We start from the raw sequence: 24,307 nt of genomic DNA, 5'->3' as shown, positions 1-24,307 counted from the left end.
CCGGCATGGACCGAGGAAAGAGTCGGTCCCGGTAAAGGTTGGGGGGGAGGGGGGATGGAACGGGGAGGGGGGGGGAGCCCATTGAGGATGGTAAAGGGGTGTGTGGGGGGGTGGAGCGGGAGGAGCATCCCCGGTTTACCGGCGCGGCGGGACCCAACTCCCGGCAAGTGCGTTCGCCCGGCCCCGCCGCACTTGCCGGGAGTTGGGTCCCGCCGCGCCGCTTCCCCGCCACCACCGGAACCCGGGGGAGGTTGGGGGGGGGGGGGTCGGCCCCAACCGGGTGAAGGGGGGGGGGGGGGCCGTTCCCGGTGTTCGGGGGGGCCGGCGGCGGCTGGTGACAAGCCCCTGCCAGAACCCTCTTTTGTGCGGCCGCAGCCAATCAAGGCCGCTGACGACACACTTCTCTTGGGGTATAAAAACCTCCGGGGCCGCCGCTACCGCCGCTTTTTTCTTTCCTTTCCCCCCCCCCCTCCCCCCCCCTTCCCCCTTCCCCCTTCCTTCCCCCCCTTTTTTTTTTTTTTTTTTTTTTCTCCGCTCCCTCCTCCTCTCGAAACTCCCCCCCCTTCCCCTCCTCCCGGGGGGGGGGGGTCCCTCACCGCCCCCTCCCCCTGCTTCCCCCGCCCCCCCCGTTACACCGCCTTCTCCCCCCCCCCCCCGTTCCGCGCCCCTTGCGCGTTGCGGTGGAAGCGGGGCGGGGGGGACGAGGTGGTTGGTTTTTTTTTTTTTTTTTTTGGGGGGGGGGGGTTGGTTTATTTAGGGGGGGGCGTGTTTTGGGTTTTTTTTATTTTTTTCGGGGTTGTGTTTTTTCTTTTTTTTTTTTTTTTTTTTTTTGGTTTGTTTGGGTTTTTTTTTTTTTTTTTTGGTTTTTTTTTTTCTTCTTCTTCTTTTCGCCCCGGGATGGCCCCGGTGTTGCTCTGCTTGGCGGCGGCGGTGGCGGCGGTGGCGGGGGTGGGGGGGCTGGAAGGGCAACCTCTCCCCCCGGCTTCCGAGCCCGCTTGCCCCGTGTGTCTTTGGCGGCGGCACAGCAAGGAGCTGCGGCTGGAGAGCATCAAGTCGCAGATCCTGAGCAAGCTGCGGCTGAAGGAAGCGCCCAACATCACCCGGGAGGTGGTGAAGCAGCTCCTGCCCAAGGCCCCCCCCTCCAGCAGCTCCTCGACCTCCACGACTTCCAGGGGGACTCGCTGCAGCACGACGAGTACCTGGAGGAGGACGAGTATCACGCCACCACCGAGACCGTCATCAGCATGGCCCAGGAAAGTCAGTGCCGCCTTTGTTCCGCCGCCGCAAACTTCCCCGGGTGCCCCCCCCCCCAGCAACCCCGGTCTCCCCCCCGCACCTCCCCGTCCGTCCCCCCCCCCCCGCGCCGGTTCCCTTCAGCCAGCCCGGGCGACCGCCGGCAGCTCCCTCCGGGGTGTCCCCTCCTCCCCCGCGGCTCCCCGTCCTCGCCTCACACCCCTCCCGCCTCGGGGTGCACCCCCCCCCCCGGGGATCCCCGGTCCGCAGCACCCCCCCCGCTCGGCCCCCCCCCCGGGCAACTCCGTGTGAGTCCCGGGGCGGGATGCACCTCACCGGGACACGACGGGGACACGGGGATGGGACAGCCCGGCCGACAGCCGCTACGGGGCACCGGGAACCGGGAGACGGGACTGGGAATGGCCCCGGGGTGCTGGGACCCGGGACTGGGGACTGGGAGGTGGAACTGGGGACTGGGACTCAGCGCTTGGGACTGGGACATGGCACTGGCACCAGTAGGTTGTGGGACTGGGCACTGGCAGCAGGTACCGGCACCCGGCACTGGCACTGGTCTGAGCACCGACACTGCGGCTGGGAGCTGGGACCCAGCACCGCGTACTGGGACGTGGCACTGGGACCCGGGGACCTGGCACTGGGTGCAGGGACTCGGCACCAGCCCCAGCACTGGGACCAGACTGGGGACATGGGGCAGATGGCACCGTGACCTCCTGGTCCCCAGGGCCCTGCCGGGCAGTGGGTGCCAGCGCTCGCCTCCTGCCATGGCACATGGCAGGGTGACGGCAGGGTGACACAGGGTGACAACAGGGCGACGGCAGGGTGACAACAAGGTGACGGCAGGGTGGCAACAGCGTGACAGCAGGGTGGCAGCAAGGTGACAACAGGGTGGCAGTAGGGTGACACAGGGTGACGGCAGGCCCTGCGGGGGACAGCCAGAGTGGTGGGGGGCTGCAAGGGGTCCCCAGCAGGGAGGGGACGGAGCACGGGGGCTTTGCTGCGCTGTAATGTGGCTCCGTCTGTCTGTCTGTGGGCGAGCGGGTGGGGGTCCGGCGCTGCGCCCCCACCCCACCCCACCCCTCTCCCTGCCTCAGTTTCCCCCTCCCCAGCTCCGGCTCCACCTGCTCCCGAGCGGGACGAGGCTGGGGGGGGGGGGGTGTGAGACCCCCGGGAGTGGGGCCAGGTGCGAAGGGGGAGCGGAAGGGAGGGAAGTGTGAGGCACTGCCCACCCCCCCCAACCCCCCCACCCCACCCCCCACCCCCCCCCGCAGCCCCCCAACGAATTTCCTTCCCAGGCATTAATAGACTCGGGCGGCTTTGAAATTTTATTACCCATAAAATTGACAACACGCTGGGGTTTTCCTCCCCGCGCCGCGTTAACGCTTGCTGCCCCCCCCCCCCCGCCAACCACCACCCCCCCGGCCCCTTTAACAGCTCGGGGGCCCCCAAAATAAATACCAGAGGGCGGCCCCTCCTCCCGGCCGGCTGGGTCCCCCCCGGCCCCCCTCTGGGAGTCCCACAGCCCCGGGGGTCCCACGGCCGGATGCGCCGCAGGGTCCGGGGCCTGCGCCCCCCCCTCTCCGTCCGTCTCCCCCTCTCGGTCCACCACCGCTCCGTTATTATTATGATTTTTTTTTTCCCCTCCCTCCTGGCCCCCCCCGTGGCAATTGTGTGGGGTTTTATGGTTCCTGAACAGAAGGAGGGAAAGGGCTTTATAGGCAGCAGAGCCATAAAGCTCTCGGGTTCCCCCCGGCCGTCCCCCCCAGTTAATCCCAAACCACCACCCCCAGCACCCCTCCACCGCCACCTCCCCCCCCTCGTTTTTTTTTTTTTATTTTTTAACTGCAGAAGGACCCCGGGAAGGTTAATTGTGTCCTAAACCCATTTAGGGGCTACCCGTGACCCCCGCGACCCGTGGGGTGGAGGGAGCTTAATGAGGGGCGATGGGGGGCCGGGGCGGGCACGGGCCGGGGCGAGGGGCTGGCGGGGGCCCGGGGTGGAGGGGGGGGGGGGGGGGGCCGGGAGCCGCTCAAGGTCAGCGGGCCGTGAGCGGGGGACATGGGCAGAGCCACCGCTGGCACGTGGGCGACGAGGGGTCCCCGGCCTTGGGGGGTCTCCAGCGTCCGTCCTCACCCCCCCCGCCGCGGCAAGCGAGGGGTTAACGGGGCAGAGGTGGGAGCCCCCAAATCCGGGCCCCGGTGGGAACAAAGAGCCGGGGGGGAGTGGGGGTGGGGGGGACCGGGGCCGTGCCCACCCCCCCCGCTCCCGGCACATACTCAGCTGTGACCGATGTCCCGGTAACCTTTATCCCCCGTTGCCACAGCGACGGGACGAGCATCCTGGCACCGCCGCAGCCCCGTGCCAGGAGCAGCCAGCGTGGCACAGCCCCCCCCCCATCCCCCCGGACACCCCCCCACCACCACCACCACCCAGCACCTCCCTCTGCCACCCCGGACCCCCCCAGCTCGCCCCCGGGGCCGCAGGCACCCCACTGTCCCCCGCGTCCCGGGGAGGGGATCGGTGCGGCCGGTGTCACGGTGAGGGGCTTCGGTGGCAGCTTTCGGGGCCCTGCGCCGGCTCCGGCGCTGCTTTGGCATCTCCCACCGGGAGACCCTACAAAAACAACCCCGGCCGGTGCTGCCCCCCCTCACTGGAGCAAAGGGGTACCGCATCCCCTCAGGCCACCAGGACCCCTCGAGGTGGCCACCGGCCCGGGCTGGGACAACATCCACCGACGACGGGTGGCAAAGACCCCGTGGAAGGGGCTGGGGGGGCACAACCTGCCCTGGGGCTGGGAGCCGGGGGGGGCCAGCGTGGCTCGGAGGGGACAGGGCAGGGGACAAATGCTCCCCGGGCAGGTCCTGGTAGGGGGGGGAGCGCGTGTTTAATGGGGGGCTTGTGCACAGCAAATTGCTGGGAGGGGTCTGGGTGGGCAGCACCCGGATCCGTCCATCCGTCCTTCGCTCCCCCCCGCCCCAAGCGCCTGTCACTTTGGTTTATGTGCGGCGCGGCGGGGGGGCTGGATGGCATTCGCGGGGCTGCGGCCGGTGTCGTGACCCCCATGTGTTCGGGGAGGCCTCGCGCGCAGCAAATGGCCCCGCGCTGCAGCTGGGTGCTATTAAACCTGACCGGTGCGTGGCAGGGGGAGGGGGGCTGCTGGGGACAGGGAGGGGGGACGGGGGGACGGGGAGGGGGGGGGGGGTTGGAAATTCCCAGCTCAATTTGACACAGATGTTTGCCGAGCAGGGAGGGCAGGCGTGGGGCCGGGGTGCTGCCGCGGGGCTGGGGGAGGGCGGCCGGGGACCCCCCACGCCCCGATGGATGCTTGGCATGGGGATGCCGGGGGTTGTGGTCCCGCTGGGGCGGGTGTCCCTGTCCCCGCGGTGGCCACTTGCCATCGCTGAGAGCATCCCCCAGGGCACGACCCACCGGGGGTCCTGGGTGAAGCATCCCCACGGCGGGCAGAGGTGTGGGGCCAGCCCCAAAAACCAGCCCAGGAAGGGTGGGCGATGGGAAGGGGGGGCAATGGGAGGGTGGGAGAAGGGAGGGATGGTGGGCGCTGGGTGTCCTCTGGGACACTGGGCCGCCGGCGGGGACTCCGGTGGTACCCAGCCCAGTGCCACGGACCCTCCTCGGGGCTTCGCCGCATCCCTGCGGGACCAGGCGCGTTCCCGGCTGCTGCACAGGGACGCGTTGGGAACCGGCTGCCCCGAAGCAGGTGCTGTGGGGCCAGAACCCCCCTCCCCAGCCCCGCTCGGTCCCCGCGCCCCCCGCGGGGGATCATGAATCCCCGGTGACACGGGGTCAGGGGGCAGCCGGGGACCTTATTGCCAATGGAGGGACAATGACCCCCGGGGCAGCCTCTGACCCGACCTTCAACTCCGAACGACCGAGGAGGAGGAGCGCGCCCGGCCCCCGCGCACCACGGAGCCGCTGGTGGCGGTGGTCGGGGGTGGGGGCGGGTCCCGGGGTTGGGGGATCCTGAGGTAGGGGGGTCCCGGGGTTGGGGAGTCCCAGGGTTGGGGGTCCTGAGGTAGTGGGGTCCCAGGGGAGGGGCGGTCCCAGGGCAGGGGGGCGTCCCGGGGCGGCCTCCCCTGACGCCTCCTTCCTCCCTCCCACAGCGGACCCGGTGGTGCAGATCGAGGGCAACCCCCATTGCTGCTTCTTCAACTTCAGCCCCAAGATCATGTTCACCAAGGTGGTGAAGGCGCAGCTGTGGGTGTACCTGCGCCCGGTGCAGCACCCCTCCACCGTCTACCTGCAGATCCTCCGCCTGAAGCCGGTGACGGAGGAGGGCAGCCGCCACATCCGCATCCGCTCCCTCAAGATCGACCTCAACTCCCGCGTGGGGCACTGGCAGAGCATCGACTTCAAGCACGTGCTGCAGAACTGGTTCAAGCAGCCGCAGAACAACTGGGGCATCGAGATCAACGCCTTCGACCCCAACGGCAACGACTTGGCCGTCACCTCCCTGGGACCCGGCGCCGAAGGGCTGGTAGGTGACCCGGCAGCAGGGTGGGCACGTGGCTCGGAGGTGGGGGTCGTCCCCCCCCCCCACGGCCCCGGGGGTCGGCGCTGCGCGGAGCTCGTGGGGCATCGTGGTGGCTCCGGTGCTTGGATGGGCACAGGGGTCCTGGCTGTCCCCAGGGAATGGGGGAATAGGGGGGGCAATAGGGACAGGGACAGGTGGCGGCACAGCTCCATGGGGCTGGTGACAGCTTGTGGGGGTGGTCGCGGCTCTCTGGGGGCAGTGACAGCTCCATGGGGACAATCACAGCTCCATGGGGCTGGTCGCCGCTTTGTGGGGAGAGTCACAGCCCCATGGGGGACAGTGACAGCCCCATGGGGACAATGACAGCTCCATAGGACCAGCCACAACTCCACAAGACTGGTCACATCTCTGCAGAGCTGGCGATGGCTCCATGGGGCTGGTCACAGCTTTGTGGGGACAGTGACAGCTCCATGGGGACGATGACCTTCCCCTCACGAGGCTGGTGACACCTCCACGTGGCTGCTGAGAGCCCCGTGGGGACAACGACAGCTCCATGGGGCCAGTTACAGCTGCACGGGGCTGGTCACAGTGCCATGGGGATGATGACACTTTCATGGGGCTGGTGACACCTCGATGGGGCTGGTGACACGTTGATGGGGCTGGAGAAACATTGATGGGGCTGGTGGCAGCTCAATGGGGGTGGTGACACCTTGTTGGAGGTGGTGACACCTTGTTGGGCTGGTGACACCTCAATGGGGCTGGTGGCAGCTCCGGGGGGCTGGTGACACCTCGTTGGGCTGGTGACACCTTGTTGGGCTGGTGACACCTCAATGGGGCTGGTGGCACCTCAATGTGGCTGGTGGCAGCTTCATGGGGCTGGTGACACCTCAGTGGGGCTGAAGAAACATTGATGGGGCTGGTGACACCTTGTTGGGCTGGTGGCACCTCCATGGGGCTGGTGGCAGCTCCAGGAGGCTGGTGACACCTCGATGGCTTGGTGACACCTCAGTGGGGCTGGTGGCACCTCGTTGGGTTGGTGGCAGCTCCAGGAGGTCGGTGACACCTTGATGGCTGGTGACACCTCAGTGGGGCTGGTGGCACCTCGTTGGGTTGGTGGCAGCTCCAGGAGGCTGGTGACACCTCGATGGGTTGGTGACACCTCAGTGGGGCTGGTGGCACCTCGTTGGGTTGGTGGCAGCTCCAGGAGGCTGGTGACACCTCGATGGGCTGGTGGCACCTCCATGGGGCTGGTGGCAGCTCTGCAGGACCGTGCGGGACACGGGGAGCCGGGACGGTGGGACGGCGGGACGGTGGGTCAGCCCAAAGTTGACGTGTGTGTGTGTGTATGTGTGTCCCCCCCCTCTCCCTCCACTCTCCCCCCTCCCCCCCCAACCCAGCACCCCTTCATGGAGCTGCGGGTGCTGGAGAACAACAAGCGTTCGCGGCGCAACCTGGGGCTGGACTGCGACGAGCACTCGACCGAGTCGCGCTGCTGCCGCTACCCCCTCACCGTCGACTTCGAGGCCTTCGGCTGGGACTGGATTATCGCCCCCAAGAGATACAAAGCCAACTACTGCTCGGGGCAGTGCGAGTACATGTTCATGCAGAAGTACCCCCACACCCACCTGGTGCAGCAGGCCAACCCCCGGGGCTCGGCGGGGCCCTGCTGCACCCCCACCAAGATGTCCCCCATCAACATGCTCTACTTCAACGACAAACAGCAGATCATCTATGGCAAGATCCCGGGAATGGTGGTTGACAGATGTGGGTGCTCTTAAAAAAAAAAACAGCCCGGCTTGGGGCTGCCCCCCTCCGCCCCCACCCCGGCCCCCCCCCAAGCCCCCCCCACCCCGGTCCTCCTCCTCCTCCTCCTCCACCACCAACAAACTCCTCTTCCAGTTTTTGGGGGTTTGGATTTTTTTTTTTTTTTGGTTGCTTCTTTTTTTTTTTTTTTTTTTTTAAAAAAAAAATTACAAAAGAACAAAGCGTCGAAATTCCTTCGGATGTTGGGGGAAGAGAGAGAGAGAGAGAGAGAGAAGAGGAGCCCACGGAGAAACGCTGCACCAAACCCGCGCTTCGACATGCATTGTGCAATAAAGCAACCGGACGGAGAAGGGAAGGGGACGGCCGGGACCCCCAGCACCGCCACCCCCCGCCCGCGGCACCCACAGCATGGCACGGCACCGGCATGGCACGGCACGGCACGGCACTCCTGCCCCAGCTCAACGGCGACGGAGGCGGCCGAGCGGACCCCACGTCACCCCGCGCTCCTGGAGCGGGGACGGGGATGTCCCTGCCCGCCCCACGGCCAAGGTGACATCCAAGGGGTGGGTGGCCCCCGTCCCCCAGCAGCCCCGTGGTGCCAGCCCCGCTCCTGCAGTGAGGACGGCGGGATGCGGCAGCGGGACCCCCGGGACGGGCGCACCAGGGCCAGGCGAGCGCCGGTGACAGCTTCGGCCCGGGAGGAAACCGTCTCCCTTCTTTAATTTATTTATTTATTAATCACCCTCCCGGCCGGCGCTTTGCTGCGGGAAGCCCCGCTCACCCCGGTCCCTTCCTTCACGCCGCCAGCACCATCCTGGCACCCGTGACCCGACAGCGGGGACAGCCCTGGGAGGGCTGCTTCAGCCCGGAGCCCCCCCGCCCTGGTACCGCCGGTGTCCCGGGGCATCCCCGGGCACGGATGGCCTGAGGGGAACGGAGCTGCTGCCCATGCTTTGGATCCGGCACTGGCACCGCCGGCGGGATGGCGCTGCTTGTCCCGGTGTTGCTGGTGGGATGGCAATGCTCATCCCGGGGATGCTCACCCTGGGGATGCTGATGTTCACCCCGGTGTTACCGGCGGGATGGTGATACTTGTCCCGGTGTTGCCGGTGGGATGGCGATGCTCACCCCGGTACCACCAGCAGGATGGTGATGCTCGCCCCGGTGTTACCGGTGGGACAGTGACGCTCGCCCCGGTGTTACCGGCGGGTCGGTGATGCTCACCCTGGTGTTACCGGTGGGACGGCGATGCTCGCCCCGGTGTTACCGGCGGGACGGTGATGCTCGCCCCGGTGTTACCGGCGGGACGGCGATGCTTGCCCCGGTGCCCGGCGCTCTCCAGGGACTGCTCGGGGGGGCTCCTGCGGCGGCGGTGGCCGGTGGCCCGGGGTTATCCGGCGGCGGCATCGGCCAGAATTGGACGGAGGCTCCGGACGGGGAGAAATTCCGCTGACGCGGCAGATTCGGCCCCCCCCCGGCCCCCCCTCGGCCGGCGTTTGGGTTATTTTCGCGTGAGAACGGGCTCCCCGGCCCTTCCCCCCCCCACACACACCCCCCCGCGCTGATGCAACCGGGGCCCGGCCGGAGCCGACCCTGGCGCCGAGCGGCCGCCGACGCCCCCCACCCCCCCTCCCCGGCCCGAGGGGGCGGCCCGGGACCCCCCCCCCCCCCCCCCCCGGCCCCAGCACTTATCCCGAGGGCGCCGGGAGCCGCGGCCCCGTCCCTCCCCGCCGGGATGGAGCCGGTGGCGGCGGCCGGGGCGGCCCGTCCCGTCCCGTCCCCCCCCCGCAGCACTTAGGGACGGCGCCGGGCGGCCGAGGAGCCGGGGGGGGGAGGGGAGCCGGGGGGGGGGCCGGGGGGGGCCGGGACCTTTAGCACTTGTCCCCGGCTCCGCGGAGCCCAAAGCGCTTAACAAGGACGGGGCAGCCCGGGGCTACTGAGTCCCGGGGGTACCGAGTCCCAGGGCTACAGAGTCCCGGGGGTACCGGACCCTGGCGGTACCAAACCCTGGGGCTACCAAGTCCAGGGGCTACCGAGGCCCGGCGGTACTGAACCCTGGGGCTACTGAGTCCTGGGGCTACTGAGTCCTGGGGCTACTGAGTCCCAGGGCTACCAAGTCCCTGGGGTACCAGACCCCAGTGGTACCAAACCCTGGGGCTACCAAGTCCCAGGGGTACTGAGTCCCAGGTCTACCAAGTCTGGGGGGGTATTGGACCCCAGTGGTACCAAACCCTGGGGCTACCAAGTCCCGGGGGTACTGAGTCATGGGGCTACCAAGCCCTGGGGGTACCAAGTCCCAGGGGTGCCAAACCCTGGGGTTACCGAGTCCTGGGGCTACTGAGTCCTGGGGGTACCGAGTCCCAGGGCTACCAAACCCCAGTGGTGCCGAAGCACTTAGGGCCCCTCGCACCAGGCTCCCGGCACCGCCGGGGTCTCGCCACTGATGCCACCAGCCCGGTGGCTCCGGCGATGGCAGCCCTGTCACCCCAGCAGCCGGCCGGACCCTGCGGCTCCAGCTCGGGGACGGGGAGAGCCAGGGTCCCCCGGGGTCCCCAGGGGCCGGCGCGATGTCCCGGGGAGCGGCCCCCAGCCCCCTCACCCCTCGGGGCCGGGCAGGGGGCTCAGCTCGGCCCCAAAACATCGCACCGCGGCAAACGGCCCCACATCGGCGGCTTCGCGGCCGAGACACCCCCCGTCCCCGCCGTTCAGTGCCTTCCCGGGGGACGCGTCCTCCAGCAGCACCGGGTCTCGCCGCGGAGCCGGGGGGGGGGCGGGGGGGGCCAAGGCCTGTGTCCCCCTGCGGTGCCCTCACCCCGGTGGTGCCCGTGCGATGCCAAAGGCTCCGCTTCCCGGCAAAGCTGCTCATGGGAATACGTTGCCGGCCCCCGTTTCGCTTCCACCTGGCGCTCGCGGATCACGAGGCCTCGTCCGGCCCCGGCCGTCGCCATTCTCCCCCCGCCACCGAAACCACGTCGGGGACGCGCCGGCGCGGAGAAGCACCATCCCGCCATCGCCAGCACCGGGGCCGGTGTCACCAAGGCATGGCCAGTGCCGGGAGAGCAGCCATGCGCCAGGAAAGGGCCAGAAGGGACTGGAAAGGGCACAGAGCGCCCCCCCGCCACCGGCCACCAGATCCCGCTTTGGGGCCAGGGAACCGCAGTCTGGTCGGGATCCGGCTGGGATTTGGCTGCCCCCCCTCACCCCAACCATTGCCAAAGCCCCATGTGGGGGGGAAGGGGGGCAGAGGGGTGTCTTGCTCGCCCCCCACCTGGGATGTGGCCAGCGGCCTCGTGCTCGGGGCACGTGGCCCTTTCCCGGGGTGGGGGACGCGGGGGCTGCGGGGGCAGCGGCAGCGACTGGGGGCCGGGAAGGACGGGAGGTGCCCAGGACAGGCGCTTTCAACCCCCCTCCAGGTTTGAAGAGCCTCAAACAAGGGGGTGGCCGAGGCAGGTGGGACCCCCCCGGCCATGGGCATCATCTCCCCACGGGCACCATCGTCCCCCCCCAGGGCACCATCCCCCGGCACCGCCGCGGGGTCCAGCCCGGTGCGGAGCCCACAGCTGAGGGGGGGTGTGGGGGGGAGTGTCCAGCCACCCCCCTACACATTGGGGGGTCACGGAACACCCCATTCCCGCAGCCCAGCACCCCAAAAGGCCCCCCCAGGCAGGTGGCGCTGAAGAAGACGGGCCCCCGCCCCCCCCGGGCACTGGGACCAGTAAACCCTGGGCACTTGGTCCCAGTGCCGGGGCTGAGGGGGGGGCACTGGTCCCACACCCCCGCACTGGGACCAGTGCCCTGGGCTGACTGGCCAAGGGTGGGCGGGGGGGGAGCAGCCCCGTCAGTATATTATTATTATTATTATTGTTATTATTATTATTAATATTATTATTATTATTATTATTTACCTGGTGTATTGGTCCTGTGCGTAAACGTCTTAGGTTATTTTTCTGTTCGTTTGTTCCTTGTTTTCTTCCTCGTTCTGTCTTTCGGGGGGGGCAAGGGGAGGGGGGGGGGGAGGCTCAGGACGGGCCCTGGGAAAAGTCGGGGGAAGGGGGGGGGGGGAGTCCAAATCGCACACCCAAAATGGGTCAAGGGGTGGGGGTGGGGGTGTGGAGGAGGAAGAGGGGGGGGGAGTTTAATCGCGTGACCCAACACAGCGCTTGAACATCCAAAAAAAAAAAATTATAACGGAATTATAATAATTAAAAAAATATATTTTAAGGGGAAAAAAAAAAAAAAAGGAAATAATCAAAGTATTCGGAGCTTTTGGCTCCATCCCGGGGGTGGGGGTGGGGGGGCTCCCACACAGCCCCAGGGCTCGCCAGTGACACTGGTCTCATGGTGGCACCACGGCCGGTGACACCCGGTCCCACAGTGGCACCATGGCTAGTGACACCAGTCCCATGGTGGCCACCGGGACCCCCAGCCAGCGCAGCCGGTGCCACGTCTCCCCGCCACAGCGCCGTCCCACCAGTCGCAGGGGTCCCGCTGCCAGCTCACCCCGGCACCATTGTCACCCTGAGGGAGCCACGCGGTGACGCCGGAGGGAGCGGCCTCGGCGATGCCGAACGTTCCCCAAAAAACTCGGGCATCGAGAGCGCGAGGGAGCGGCCGCCGGGGCTGGGGAACCGTCTGCGCTCCGGGAGGTGGAAGGAGCGCCGGGGAGGGGGTGGCGGTGGCCGTGGCGGTGGCCGTGGGCGCCAGGACGGCTCCATCTGCGCCGGGATGGCTTTTCCTCGCCGCCAGCGGAGACGCCCAGGTGCTGCCGGCTCCATCATCGTGCCACCACGGCGTCGCGGCACGAATCCGGCCCCACCGTCCCACTGGGTCCGGCGAGGCGGCGACAGCCCCCAGGGGACGGAGGGGACCCGCGGGGGACGGGGGTCGGTGGGTCCGGAGGAGAAGACGCCATTCCCGGGGCCACGGTGCCCGGCCGAGCCCTGGACCCGCTCCCCGAGCCGCCACCGGCCCCCGGGGCCGCCTCGTTACACCGCGGCCTGGTCACAAAGCTCCTTTGGGCGACGCCGTCGCCGCAGCGGGGACGGGGGGAGGGAGGGGACGTGGGGGGGACACACAGATCGCGGCCCCTCGGTGACAACGGACCCAGGAAGGGAAGAGCCGAGCGAGCGGCGCCGCGGCGTTGGACCAACGGCGGTTCATCCGTAACCCGCGTTCCTCCCGGCCTCAGCTGGTGGGGGGGGGTGGGGGGGGGCTTTTTTGGGTCTTTTTTGTTTTTTTGTTTTTTTTAGACTTTTTGTACTAAAAAAAAAATTATCTAGCCAAAAAAGAAAAGCCCCCCACACACACGCCGAAAAAAAATTAAAAAAAAGGGAAAACCGCTGACCAAGGCATTTCGTTCCGCTCCCGGCCCGTCGCCCGGAACCCGCCCCGCGCTGGCACCGGATCCCAGGGTCTGCGCGGGATCCTGGGCTTGGCATCGGATCCCGGGGGTCGGCATCGGATCCCGAGGTTGGCACCCAATCCCGGTGTCTGCACCGGATCCCAGCATCGGCATCAGATGCCGGGGTCGGCACTGGATCCCAGGGTTGGCATCGGATCCCAGGGTTGGCACTGGATCCTGGGCTCAGCACCAGATCCCAGGGCTGGCGTTGGATCCCAGGGTCGGCATCAGATCCCAGCATCGGCACCAGATCCTGGGATCAGCACCGGATCCCAGGGTCGGCATCGGATCCCGGGGACAGCACCGGATCCCAGAGTTGGCACTGGATCCTGGGGTCAGCATCAGATGCCGGGTCATCACCGGATCCTGGGATAGGCCACGCAGCATCCCCCCCGGGTCGGGGAGCGGGGCTGGAGGAGGCCGGGGGGGGCTCGGGGGGTGCGACAGCCCCCGCGGCTCCTCGGGGTCTTTGCCCCACGCCGTAGTCCCGGGCCCTCGGCCCCTCCGGCCCCTCCGGCTCCTCCATCCCCTCGCCCGGCGCCGCACTCCGGGTCCCTGCACCGCAGCAAACCCCCCCCCGCGCCGCGACCTCGCTGTCCCCCTCCCTCGGGAGCTCCCGGCCGGATCCGTTGGCCGCGGCTCTGAGGGCTCGGGAAATGGTTCCCGATGTTTTCATTTTTCCCACGCTCCCGGCGCTGGCAGCGCACCACGGACGAGCGGATGAGAGGGGACGAAATCCGCCCCCGTGCCCCCAGCCCGGCTCGGAGCCGCGCGCGGCCGAGGACATTCCCGGGTTTATCGCTCGGATGGGGCCAAACCATCCCAGACCCCTCCGGACACGCTCGTCCCCGCGCTCCGGTGCCAACCAAGACTTGGAAAACCAGCCCGGGAGAACACGCAGCCCCCCCAGAATGGCCCCGGGCCCCCTGGAGAGGGATGTCCCCGTCCCAGCAGACCCGGGGGGGGGCTGTGCCCACCGGTGGGGGGGGGTCCCCATCCTGAGCTCCCATTTCCCACCCCCCAGGAGTTGTGGCGAGGCTGAGCAAACCCCCAAGGAGGGAACGGAGGACATGGGACAGGGATGGGGGACAGGGAACAGGGATGGAGCACATGGGACAGGGATGGGGGAAAGGGAACAGGGATGGAGACACCCAGGACAGCGATGGAGCACATGGAATAGGGATGGAGGACATGGGACAAGGATGGAGAAACCTGGGACAGGGATGAAGGACATGGAACAGGGATGAAGGACATGGAACAGGGATGGAGGACATGGGACAGGGATGGAGGAAAGGGAACAGGGATGGAGGACAGGGAACAGGGATGGAGGACACGGGACAGGGATGGGGGACAGGGAACAGGGATGGAGGACAGGGAACAGGGATGGAGGACATGGGACAAGGATGGAGGGCATGGAACAGGGATGGGGAACATGGAGCAGGGATGGGGAACATGGAGCAGGGATGGAGGACCCAGGACACGGGACAGGGATGGAGACAGCCCCGACAGAGCCGGGGACACCCCACATGGACCCACCGGCTCTGGGTGATGGCAAGAGCCATGTGTCCCCCCCCCACCCCCGAGGGACCCCCCGCCGTCCCCCGCTTCCTCCCGGCGCAGCTCCCCGTTGTAAAGCTGGGATTTACAAGTGGCCCCAAGAGCCGGAGGAGCCGAGCGCGGGGCGGCCTTTATGGAGGCTCATTAGGGGCGGCAGGTATGCCGGGAATGTGGCAGCGGATGGCGGCGGCGGGAGGGGACAGGGTGGGCAGTGGAGGGTCACTGCCCATGGCGGGGGGCGGGGGGGGGTGGGGTGGGGGGTAGCAGGGGACCTGCTGGCACAAGCTGGGGCCGGCCACGAGGACTCAGCTCCGGCGTGGGATCTCGCTCCGTTGGCGATGGACGGCGGCCGTTTCTCCGCTCTCCTGCCCCCGCTGCCCCCTCTAGCCGGGGGTCTCCGCAGACCCCCAGCCCCACCTCGGCCGAGAGCTCGCCGTGGGGCCAGGAGAGGCTCCAGGCCGGGCTGGGGTCTCGCCGCGGCCGAGGACAAGGCACCGAGAAAAGGGGGGAGCTGCCACCTCTGCCCTTCCCTGGGCTCGGCTTCCCCATGGATAAAAGCTCCTGGGGACGGGTGGGGACGGTGGTTTGGGACCCACAGGGCGGCGCGGAGCCATGGGGCCAGGCGAAGCGCCACGCGACGCGATGCCACGCGACGCACCGAGGGTGACAACAGCCCAGCGCGTCCCCGGGGACAACACCCGGCGCTGGCGGGGAGCTCCGCAGCGTCCCCGCTGCCACCCCTGCCCACCGTCGCCCCCCCCCTACCCCGAGGAGGGGGGGGGACATGCACACGGCTGTGCCACCCACCCAGGGGGGCCGCCGGAGGGATGAGACGCAGGTCCCCGGGTGGTGGCTGGGGCGGGGGGTGTGGGGTGTGTGGGGGGGTTGTTTGTTCGCTTGGGAGGACGATGTCAAGAGTTTAACGAGCGCTTGCTTTTGTTGTGGTCACGTCTCCCCCCCCCCACCCCCGAGGCCGCGGGGGCTGCACCCCACATCGCTTCCCCCCAACCCCCCGGCCATCCATCCATCGGGTGACCTAATTCAGAGACCCCAGGGGCTGGGGACGGGGTAGCGGGGGGCCGGGGGGGGGGCCGGACGACAAATTAGGACAGGGACATCCGGACGACCACCCACAGCTGCGCCATGACATCCCCCCGCTCCCGGAACCTTCTAACGAGACGGGCCGCATGCGACCTTCGCAGTAATTAAAGCCCCCGCGGGGAGCTTGGCGGAGCTCCACGGGCACCCGGGGCCCGGGGGGGGGCGGAACGGGACACACATGATGACAACGATGCCGGCACCGGGGCCACCACCCGGGAGAGCTGGGCACGATCCAGCCCCCCCCCGGCACAGAGCCGGGACGCCGCGCTGGCCGCAGGGACGGCACGCGAGCAGCGGCTGCGGGGACAAGGCTCCCCAGGGACAGGGGGGGCTCCGCACCCTCCCCCCATTCCCCCCGGCGGTGCCACCGGCAGGGACGGGACTCCAGCTCCATCCCAGGATCCCCAACCCATCCCGGGCGGCGGGACGCAGGTCGCTCGCAAGTAGGATTTGGGGAGTCCCAATTCCCCGTCCCACGTCCTTACGGAGCCACCCATGTCCCCAGCGGTGCCAGGGCTGGAAAGAGGAGGATTCCCAGGGCTGGAAGGAGGAGGATTCCCAGGCCTGGAAGGAGGATTCCTGGGGATGTAAAGAGGATTCCCAGGGATGGAAGGAGGATTCCCAGGGATGGAAGTCAATTCCCAGGGCTGGAAGGAGGCTTCGCGGGGATGAACGGATGATTCCCAGGGCTGGAAGGAGGATTCCCAGGGCTGGAAGAACAATTCCTGGGGCTGGAAGGACAATTCCCAGGGCTGGAAGGAGGATTCACGGGCTGGAAGGACAATTCACAGAGATGGAAGGAGGATTCCCAGGGATGGAAGGACGATTCCCAGGGATGGAAGGACGATTCCTGGGGATGGAAAGAGGATTCCCAGGGCTGGAAGGAGGATTCCCGGGGATGTAAAGAGGATTCCCGGGGATGGACGGAGAATTCCTGGGGATGGAAGGAAAATTCCCGGGCCTGGAAGGACAATTCCCGGGCCTGGAAGGAGGATTCCCAGGGCTGGAAGGAGGCTTCATGGGGATGGAAGAACAATTCCCAGGGATGGAAGTCAATTCCCAGGGCCGGAAGGACAATTCCCAGGGCTGGAAGGAGGATTCCCAGGGCTGGAAGGAGGATTCCCGGGGATGGAGGCAGCAACCGGCCACGGCTCCTGCATCCCGGCCGGAGAAAGGCCCTGGGGGGTGGGAGCGACCGGCCGAGGAAGGTCAGCACCTCCGGGAGAAGCTGCGGGAGAGCGGCGAGTCTGGAGACAGAGGAGAAAGTTGTCACAGCAGCGGCCCACGGCCACCTCCCGGGATGGGACCCCCCCTCCAGCCCCCACAGAGCCCCACAGTGGGACCCAGCGCATCCCGCATCCCGCATCCCGCATCCCACATCCCACATCCCACCCGGAGCCAGCACCGACCCGGGAAGGCCACGGGTTCACGGCTCCGGCACCAGCGCGGGTGGAGGTGGGACGGTGGTGGCATCCCCCCCCCGGCCCAGGCTCCAAAAATCTCCCGATTTTTGCGAATTTGAAGAAAAGCCGTTTCCAACCAAAACAAGGAGGATCCGGGGGCCAAGAGGCCGGAGGGAGACGAGGCCGGAGGGAGACGAGGCCAGCGCAGCGGGAGGAAGGGACACGTTGGCACCGGTCCCCCTGCGTCCCCTCCACCGCGCACCTCGCTCCGTCGTGCAAAAAACGCCCCCCACTCCCGGTTCTCCCTCTCGTCCCGCGTGTGTCCCCCGCCACCGCCACCCCATTGTCCCCCCTCCGGGGCCTGACCCATCGTCCCACTCGCATTTCCAGCCCGAGCGGCTGCTGTGACAAGTGACTTCATGCCGAATTCGGGCACCGCTCTCACGCTGCAGAGCCCCGGCCTTCCTTTTCTTCCCTTCGCTTTCCCACACTTCGCCCCGCTCATTGTGCGCCCCCCGCTTTCTTTCCCCCCCTTATTCAGCCCAAATTAGCCGCGAGCAGCCCCCGGCTCCCAGAGGAAAACTAACCGGGGCCGGGGAGGGGGCGAGGGGGGGGGGTTTAAACGCACGGCCATTGGGGAAGGATTCTCCCCCGCGCCCAGGAGGGGGGACAAAGATGCGACGTCATCGGCACGACAGCCCCCGGCACCGTCCCGGGGAGTGGGGGCAGCGCTGCCGGCACTGGCTGGGGACACCATCAGGGGCTGGGGACACTGGTGCAGGCTGGGGACACTGGCACAGGCCAGGGACACTGCAGGATGTGGACACCGTCGTGGGCTGGGGACACTGGTGTGGGTTGGGGACACTGCTGTGGGCTGGGGACACTGGTGTGGGCTGGAGACACTGTGGGCTGGGGACACCATCAGGGGCTGGGAACACTGGTGTGGGATAGGGACACTGTGGGCTGGGGACACCGGCACAGGCTGGGGACACTGGTGTGGGTTGGGGACACCGCTGTGGGCTGGGGACACTGGTGTGGGCTGGGGACACTGGTGTGGGATAGGGACACTGTGGGCTGGGGACACCGGTGTGGGCTGAGGACACTGGCATGGGCCGGGGACACCAGTGTGGGCTGGGGACACCATCAGGGGCTGGGGACACTGGTGTGGGTTGGGGACACTGTAGGGCTGGGGACACTAGTGTGGGCTGGGGACACCACTGTGGGCTGGGGACAATGGCGTGGGCTGGGGACACCATCAGGGGCTGGAGACACTGGCACAGGCTGGGGACAATGGCACGGGCTGGGGACAGCGGTGTGGGCTGGGGACACACGTCTGGGATGGGCAGAAACAGGGCCGGGACCCCCCCACCGCTCCGGTCCCCGGGCCAGCGAGCGGAGCCGGTGGTGAAATCGTTGAGTCCCTAGAGCTGCGGCATGGCACCGTCGGAGCGAGGTCCCAGGTGCCACCAAGGCCACTGGAAGTGACAGGAGACAGCGCAGTCCAGGTGGCTCCTCGTCCTCCGCGCTCAGGAGCGGCCACCGCTGACCCGCAGCCCCTGGAGTGGCCACATCCCGCTCCCCAGCTCGTCCCGGGACCCGAAGCCAACGGACGCGGCGAAGCCAAGAAGAGGGGTCATCGGCGCGTCCCCTCAGGTCCCACAGCGCCGAACGGGCGGCCGGGAAGAGGGGTGACCACCCCGTCACCATCCCAGGGCGGGTGACAGCCAGGTCCCGGAGCCCGGGCAGCTCCCCGAGGACAGCGCGAGACGGAGCGTCGCGTCCCAACGGGCAGCGAGGTCACGCTGGAGAGGCAGGACTTTGGCCAAGCCCCACGGGATCAAGGTTCGGACAGTCCCGAAGCACCGGCCGGGCCGGGCAGGGTGTCCCAGGAGCGGCAGTGGCCACGTCGCCATCAGCCGCGGTCCCTGCCGGCGGCGCGCTCCGGCTGCGCGTCAAACAGAGAGCCTGGCATCGCTCCGGAGAAGCGGTTTTATTACGAAACGCGAGACCGAAACGCAACGTTTGCCCCCATCCCGGCACGCGACAAAACTGTTTCAAGCGAATAACCAGCCACCGGATCACGAGCCGAATAGAAAATACGCGTCTTAGAAAATTCGACGTACAAAAAAAAAAAAAAAAAAAAAAATCAAATCCAATAAAAAAAAAATAAAATCAGAAGAACGCTGTTACAGGAAATCAGGAAGGAGCGAGGGAGCTCCGGCTCGCTCAGCCGCCGCCGAGCCGGGACGCGCAGCGCGACCCAGCCCCCGTGGCTTTTAGCTGCCCTTTGGGAAGGGAAATCAACGGCCAAGGTATTGCTTGGAGTCACCCAGGGCAGGCGGACGCAGTCGGGCGGCAAACCTTCACGGGACAGAAGCGGTTCGAAGACTTCTACGTTAAAAAATATATATCTTTATATTGCTTCTTACAGATCTGGTGTAAGCCTCGGGGGTTTGTACACGGCGTCTGCTGCTCGCCAGCGTCTTAAGGAACCGGGCGCAGGGGAGGCAAAACGTCGCTCCGGTACGAGGTTACGGTCAGAAATACGAATCCCGGGACGTCAGGCTTCAGGGGAGGGAAGGATTTCAGCTGCGCCGCCCCGCGCGGGCAGACGGACAGACAGACGGGCAGAGAGAGCGCGGGCTGCCCGCGGGAGGGACAGCTCGGCACGGGGCGGGAGAGGAGCGGGACCAACGCTCGGGTGGAATTAATCCTCCAGGCAGGCAGAGGAGGAACGGGCACCAGGCGGCTCCTCTGCCCGGCCAACTCCGGCGTCCTGCGCTTCTCCGCTTCCACCACCTCTTCCACCCTCGCGATTCCCCGGGGGATCCCTCCCTGCGGCTCTCCTCAGGCGCCGCCGGAGACACTGAAGCGGCAAGGAGCGCTCCGCAGGCCGGGGCAGAGCTGCCTTTAGCCCGACTCGGCCAAATTTTGTCCCGTGATTTCCCCCAAAGGGCTATGGATAACGCAGCGGAGCGTTTCCTGCACGGCTACCGAAGACCTTCCGCGCCCAAAACACGGGTCGCGGGGAAACGCCGGTGCTCTCCCGCCCCGCCGGGCGGCTCGGGGAAGACTGAGGCTTCTTCGGCGAATCCGGGCGTTAAACCAGCCCGGCAGCTACTGCGAGGCAAAGGGAGGAGGAGATAAAACCCAGCCTGAGACCAGAGCCGGGCAAAACCGTTCCAACGGTTTGGCGTTTAGGGAAGGAAATGTATCAGTGACCTCGGAGGAACCCGGACGAGGCGCCCGAGCCGCCGCAAGCCGCAGAGGGCTTAGCAAGGCGGGATACACGGAGCGGTGAGAACCGGCTCCGTTTGCTACGGCTTCCTCCTCATTTTAGGACAGCGGTCTCGAGCCGGGGTTAATCGGCGATTCCTGCCCTGACAATTCCCATCAGCCTCCGCCGGGGAAGGCGGGCAGTGGGGAAACTGCGCCGCGCGTCGGCTCCCCCACGCCCCACTTCCATTTTTTTTTTTCTTTTTTCTCTTTTTTCTCGAAAACACAAGACGATATAATTGAGAAAAATCCTTCCCTGACGGTTCAACCTGTCAGATCCCGGCTGGGGTGAGATGCCGGAGAGGCAGAGCGGGACCGGCGGAACGCAGCGCGTTCTCCGGATGTCGCGTTCTCCTCCCAGCTGCTGGGAAGAGACCGGGACACGGCCGAACCTGGGGCCCGTTGGCACGGGGAGGAGGAAGAGGAGGAGGAGGAGGGGACGAGGGCAGTCTGAGCGCTGGGGACGGCATTGGATGGCAAACAGCAGGCTGCAAACTGGTCCCCGCTTCGGCAGCGTCCTGGGAATCCTTCAACTAGGAAAGCAACCGCTGAGGGCGGCGCCAACCCTGCTCCTTCCTCGGCGCTTCCCCTTCCTCCTGGCACGGCAGACACCGGGCTCCGACCCTCGCTCTGGCTGCCCGTCTATTTACCCCCGTCTATTTACCCCCGTCTATTTACCGGGCAGAGTTTGGTTCCCCCCCAAGCACCGGGAGGGCACCGGGAGACTCTCCGTCGGACGGTACCCCTGGGGAGAGCTGCCGCGGTGAGCTGGGAAAAGCCGGGAAGGCTGCCGGAGACGCAGCGAGAACAGCGTCTTTCTTTTTGCTCAACTCTTCTTCATTTTTAAACTTTGTAAACTTGAAAAAAAAAAAAAAAAAAAAAACCAAACGAAACCCCAAAGCGAACAAACCCAAACCCATAAGTAGCACAATCGTACAACTACGGGGGGCGGGGGACGTGTTCCCTGTCTACTCATCGCTAAAACCTAGAGAAACAGTGGGGCGGTGAGAGAAAAATGGTGGGGGGAAGAGGGGGGGGGAGAGGATGCACGCACTCGAGAGGCACACTGCAAACGGGCCGGCGTGAGACGGGACCGGCATCAGACGATCCCGAAGCGTTCTGCTCTTTTCCTCTTCTTTGCCTGCGAAGAGGAACGACAAGAAAACCATCAAAACCACCCCCCCCCAAACCAAAACAAAAAAAGAAAGACACGAACTCGAGTTCTTTAAAATCTCCCGCGCGACCCGGACGGGAGAATTTATTAAAGGTTTGGTATCGGTACCAACGTCGGAATTGGGCGGCTCCGGCCCCCTTTCCTGAGCCCACCGAGGGAGTTACGGAGTTTGGCCTCCCACCCCCGGGAGAAAAAGCGCCCCCGAAATCAAGGAGCGGGGGAAAAAAAAAAAATAAAAAAAAATAGAGGGTGCCTGCCATAACGGCGCGGCTGCGGCCGCTTCGTCTTGCTGGCAAGGGGGCTACAAAGGGGCTGAGCCGGGAACAATGCCCACTTCAGAGGTCTGGAAACCCTTCCAGGCAGTGGGGAGGTGGGAAATGTAAAAAGGGCAAAGGGTTAACACTCTCCTATTCATGGAAAAGGTGAGAGGGACACACTAAAACGCATTAAATATACTATTGCGTCTCTCAGATATGCCTTTAAGCCGATACACGAGGGGCGTATAAATCTTAATTTTTAGCAGGATAAATAGCCTGAGGGCAACAGAAGCCCTAATCAAGAATCTCCGGGGGAAAGGTGCATTGGAGTGCACACAATACCAGTAAAAAGACCTTTTTGTTCCAGGCACAATCTCCAAGTGACCTAAAGGAAAAGCATGGAATCCCCGGCCGCGGCCGCCCCCTCGTCGGGCCGAGGGGGGCTCATTCTCCCGAGGCTGGGAACGCCGCTTCGACACGGGGCAGCGGTTCCGCAGTAAAACCCAAAACAAAACACACACACACGCACACAAAAAGGAAAAAAAAAAAAAAAAAAAAAGCCCCTAAACCCCACCTGAATCGTTGAGATTGCTCTTGGGAACCAAACAAAAACCCGCTTCTCCTCTGGCAGGGCCAGGAGCCATCCGGGTAAACGGTTTCCGAGACCCAACGCTCGCCCTGCCCCAACCTTCCTCACGTCATTGTCACGGCAGGAGCCCCCAGCCCGGAGGGGTCCCTTTGTCCCCAGGAGGGGGGTCCCCGACTCCACTGAGCCACATTTACGTGTGGCACCCGTTAGGTGCGTACAACACCCTCCCCGCCCCCCCCCCACCTAACTGAACGTAGGAGCTGCGGCGCTGGGGCACAGCCCGCACGGTGCCTCGGAACAATTTGTAGCAGAAGAAAGCGTAAAAGTCCATAAAAGAGAGCACAAAATCGCCCCGAGGAGCTTATAAATTTAAAAGATGGGCCAAAAGCAGAGAGGACGGAACAAAGCCCGGAGGAGGAAAGCTGGAAACAGGGTCAGCGTCTCCACCCTCATTACATCCTCGAGTCTCCGGGGATTTAGTGAGGAAGATCTACGACAGCATCCAAGGGGACGCAGAGGGTCCAGGAGCATCCAGGACACAGGGAATCAGGGAGTACAAGGAGCGGAGAGAGTCGGCTCCAAGCGAGGGGAGGGGGAACCGGGTTGGGAGAAACCAGAGTGGAGCAGATGTGTGTGTCCCGTTCCCCCCTCCCCACCCCACCTCTTCTGGAAGCATCCGCGCCATCCTGCGGGAGGAGGAGCTGGATGCCACCAGGCGCTGGCACACTCCCGCGGCTCGGCAGGCTCCCCAGCAGCCTATTTCCAGGGGAAGCCAAGGGAAAAGCCGCGGTGGATCGACGGCAGCAGCTCAACGCTCGCTGCCGCCAAGGCTGAGTGGCCACGGCAAGGGGTCAGCCCCACGCCAGCGCCGGGGACCCGGCCCCCAGCGAGGTCCCGGGTGTGCCGGGACCATCACCGCTGCCGTCAGCGTCCTCGGCCGCTCCCCATCCGCGTGGGAAAAGCTCTTACCTCTGTGTCCTCTGTAGCTCCAGCCCCGGCTGAACTTGTCACGATGCCAAACCGCTCCTTCCTCTTCTTCAGTTTCTCGTCTTCTTCGCTCTGGCACAAAGAAGGACGAAGGTTTATTTCGTTGGCAATACCCCAGGGTGCTCCTAAATCATGTTCCTCCCGCCCCCAATCCCCCGCGGCTGGCTACTGGAGCACCCACAAAAAGTCGGGAGCAAGGCAGCACGAGGCCGAGAGCAGAGCCGGCTGCTCCTCAGCATCGGCAAGGCGTCCGCAGGGGATGGGGGATGGAGAAGGGCCAGAGAAGGGATGGAGAAGGGATGGAGAATGGAGGAGAAGGGATGGAGAAGGGATGGAGAAGGGCTCAAGAAGGACAGGAGAAGGGCTGGAGAATGGAGGAGAAGGGCTGGAGAAGGGCTCAAGAAGGACAGGAGAAGGGATGGAGAAGGGTGGAGAAGGGATGGAGAAGGGATGGAGAAAGGCTGGAGAAGGGATGGAGAAGGGATGGAGAAGGCATGAAGGGCCAGAGAAGGGCTGGAGAAAGGATGGAGAAGGGCTGGAGAAGGGCTGGAGAAGGGCTGGAGAAGGGCCGGAGAAGGGCTGGAGAAGGGCTCTGTGGAGCAGGGCAGACAGCGAGGGCAGCTCCACTCCTGCGGCAGCCACCACTGAAGACACCAACGGGCAGCGTCCACCTCCCAGCCCCCGGCGGAAATAAAGCCACGGCCCCGCTCCCACTGCCCACCCTCCCCGTGGCCTCTGGGCTCCCAATTTCTTCAGTAGGAACCTGAGAGTCACCCCAAGGGACAGACACCAACGCCGCGTCTCTCGGAAGCTCAGCACTCACCCCGCCGCCCCGCTTCCAGCCTGAGCCAGCCAACTCCTACTGACGTTTCCCAGAGCCTTCCGATCCCCGCTCCTCAAGGTTCTCCAAAAACCTGGAGGCTTTTTACCCCCCCTGCCATCACCCATGCCGGTGTCCTGACGGCCAGTAATAGCCAAACCCATCAGCGCCCATAAAAGGCTCGACGCACCCATTTTCTGCGGATTTATTCCTACCTCGGGCTGTTCCGTGCCTCTTC

At 66.0% G+C, this 24,307-nt stretch overlaps 2 protein-coding genes across 2 annotated transcripts in view; one reads left to right on the top strand and one right to left on the bottom strand.

Moving 5' to 3' along the window:
• Nucleotides 1-780: 780 nt before the first annotated feature.
• On the top strand, nucleotides 781-7,567 carry GDF11 (growth differentiation factor 11). Its single transcript, XM_074565139.1, is given in 4 exon segments — nucleotides 781-1,129; nucleotides 1,132-1,257; nucleotides 5,370-5,743; nucleotides 7,138-7,567. Coding segments are annotated over 4 exon segments (1,113 nt in total). The 5' UTR covers nucleotides 781-897; the 3' UTR covers nucleotides 7,519-7,567.
• An 11,371-nt stretch (nucleotides 7,568-18,938) lies between these two features.
• SARNP (SAP domain containing ribonucleoprotein) overlaps nucleotides 18,939-24,307 on the bottom strand; it is a 39,001-nt gene continuing 33,632 nt past the window's right edge. Inside the window, exons 10-11 of the mRNA XM_074564980.1 lie at nucleotides 23,232-23,321; nucleotides 18,939-21,383 (exon numbers count right to left, since the gene is read on the bottom strand). Of these exons, the coding sequence (XP_074421081.1) occupies nucleotides 21,342-21,383; nucleotides 23,232-23,321 (132 nt within the window). The 3' untranslated portion in view covers nucleotides 18,939-21,341. The remainder of the gene's footprint in view (nucleotides 21,384-23,231; nucleotides 23,322-24,307) is intronic.

Source organism: Larus michahellis, chromosome 22 (assembly GCF_964199755.1).
Source record: "Larus michahellis chromosome 22, bLarMic1.1, whole genome shotgun sequence".
NCBI classification, from domain to species: domain Eukaryota; kingdom Metazoa; phylum Chordata; class Aves; order Charadriiformes; family Laridae; genus Larus; species Larus michahellis.
The sequence above is the reverse complement of the archived record's forward strand: the minus strand, read 5'-3'. Positions and strand labels throughout refer to the sequence as shown.